The sequence below is a fragment of the Bactrocera latifrons genome, unplaced genomic scaffold, assembly GCF_001853355.1.
Source record: "Bactrocera latifrons isolate USDA-ARS-PBARC rearing strain unplaced genomic scaffold, ASM185335v1 scaffold_10, whole genome shotgun sequence".
NCBI lineage: Eukaryota > Metazoa > Arthropoda > Insecta > Diptera > Tephritidae > Bactrocera > Bactrocera latifrons.
This window is the reverse complement of record NW_017534408.1, coordinates 2430057-2430906: the sequence shown is the minus strand read 5'-3', so window position 1 is coordinate 2430906 and position 850 is coordinate 2430057. Positions and strand designations below refer to the sequence as shown.

Sequence of the window (850 nt, the reverse complement as noted above, 5' to 3'; positions counted from 1 at the left end):
TTGAGAGAAAAAGAGAGTCAATGCTAAAGTCTCGTATCATATTATCCATGCCATGGTTGCAGCGATTTCTTAGTTCATAGAATATAAAGGCATTCTCATTAATAATTATTCCGAATTATATTGCACATAAAATGGCTACTGCCGCAAATAACGACGGCTATGAAGTTCTGATTGAATTACAAGCAAGTGTCCTCACTAATGAAAATAGTGCAGCACCATTTTATTTGAGTCGACCAAAAAAACAGAAGTTGTACGCTTATCAACGTTTTGAAGCAAATTCCAATGATGTCCGTTTACCATATTTCATCGAACCACGCTCCTATCCAATAGATTTGAATAAGGGATTTGAGAAATTCATTTTTCGCCAACAAGCTGACTTTTCAAAAATGTTGGAGACTACGCAAAAATTTATAGTGGACTTAGAAGAAAATGTTCTACAACCGTATGGGTCAGAAAATCCAGAAACACATCAATCATTAAAAACAGAGGACGACGAATCATCTCAACCACGACAAAATTCAAAACGTAAATTAGTTCTTAGTAGCCGTGGATGTTTAAGCAACATCATGATTATACCATATCGTTTGGAGGCATCGAAATATAACGACAAAACAATTTTTGCAACTCGTTATTGTGGCGTTCTTCATACCTCTAACTACAGATATGACCATGACAATTCCAAAAATAATACATATCATAGTAAATTTCAACAAACTTGCTTTTCGGGTAAGTAAAACACAATTAATGGGTACCAAAATCTGCAAACTTTGTTTTTTTTTTTTTTTTTTTTTTTTTTTTTTTTTTTTTTTTTTTTTTTTTTTTTTTTTTTTTTTTTTTTTTTTTTTTTTTT

The 850-nt window shown here is 31.4% G+C and overlaps 1 protein-coding gene across 1 annotated transcript in view; it reads left to right on the top strand.

Annotated features, from left to right (window-relative positions):
- The window catches only part of LOC108965990 (decapping nuclease DXO homolog), a 2383-nt gene continuing 1533 nt past the window's right edge, over nucleotides 1-850 (top strand). Inside the window, exon 1 of the mRNA XM_018928687.1 lies at nucleotides 1-726. Within this exon, the coding sequence (XP_018784232.1) occupies nucleotides 132-726 (595 nt within the window). The 5' untranslated portion in view covers nucleotides 1-131. The remainder of the gene's footprint in view (nucleotides 727-850) is intronic.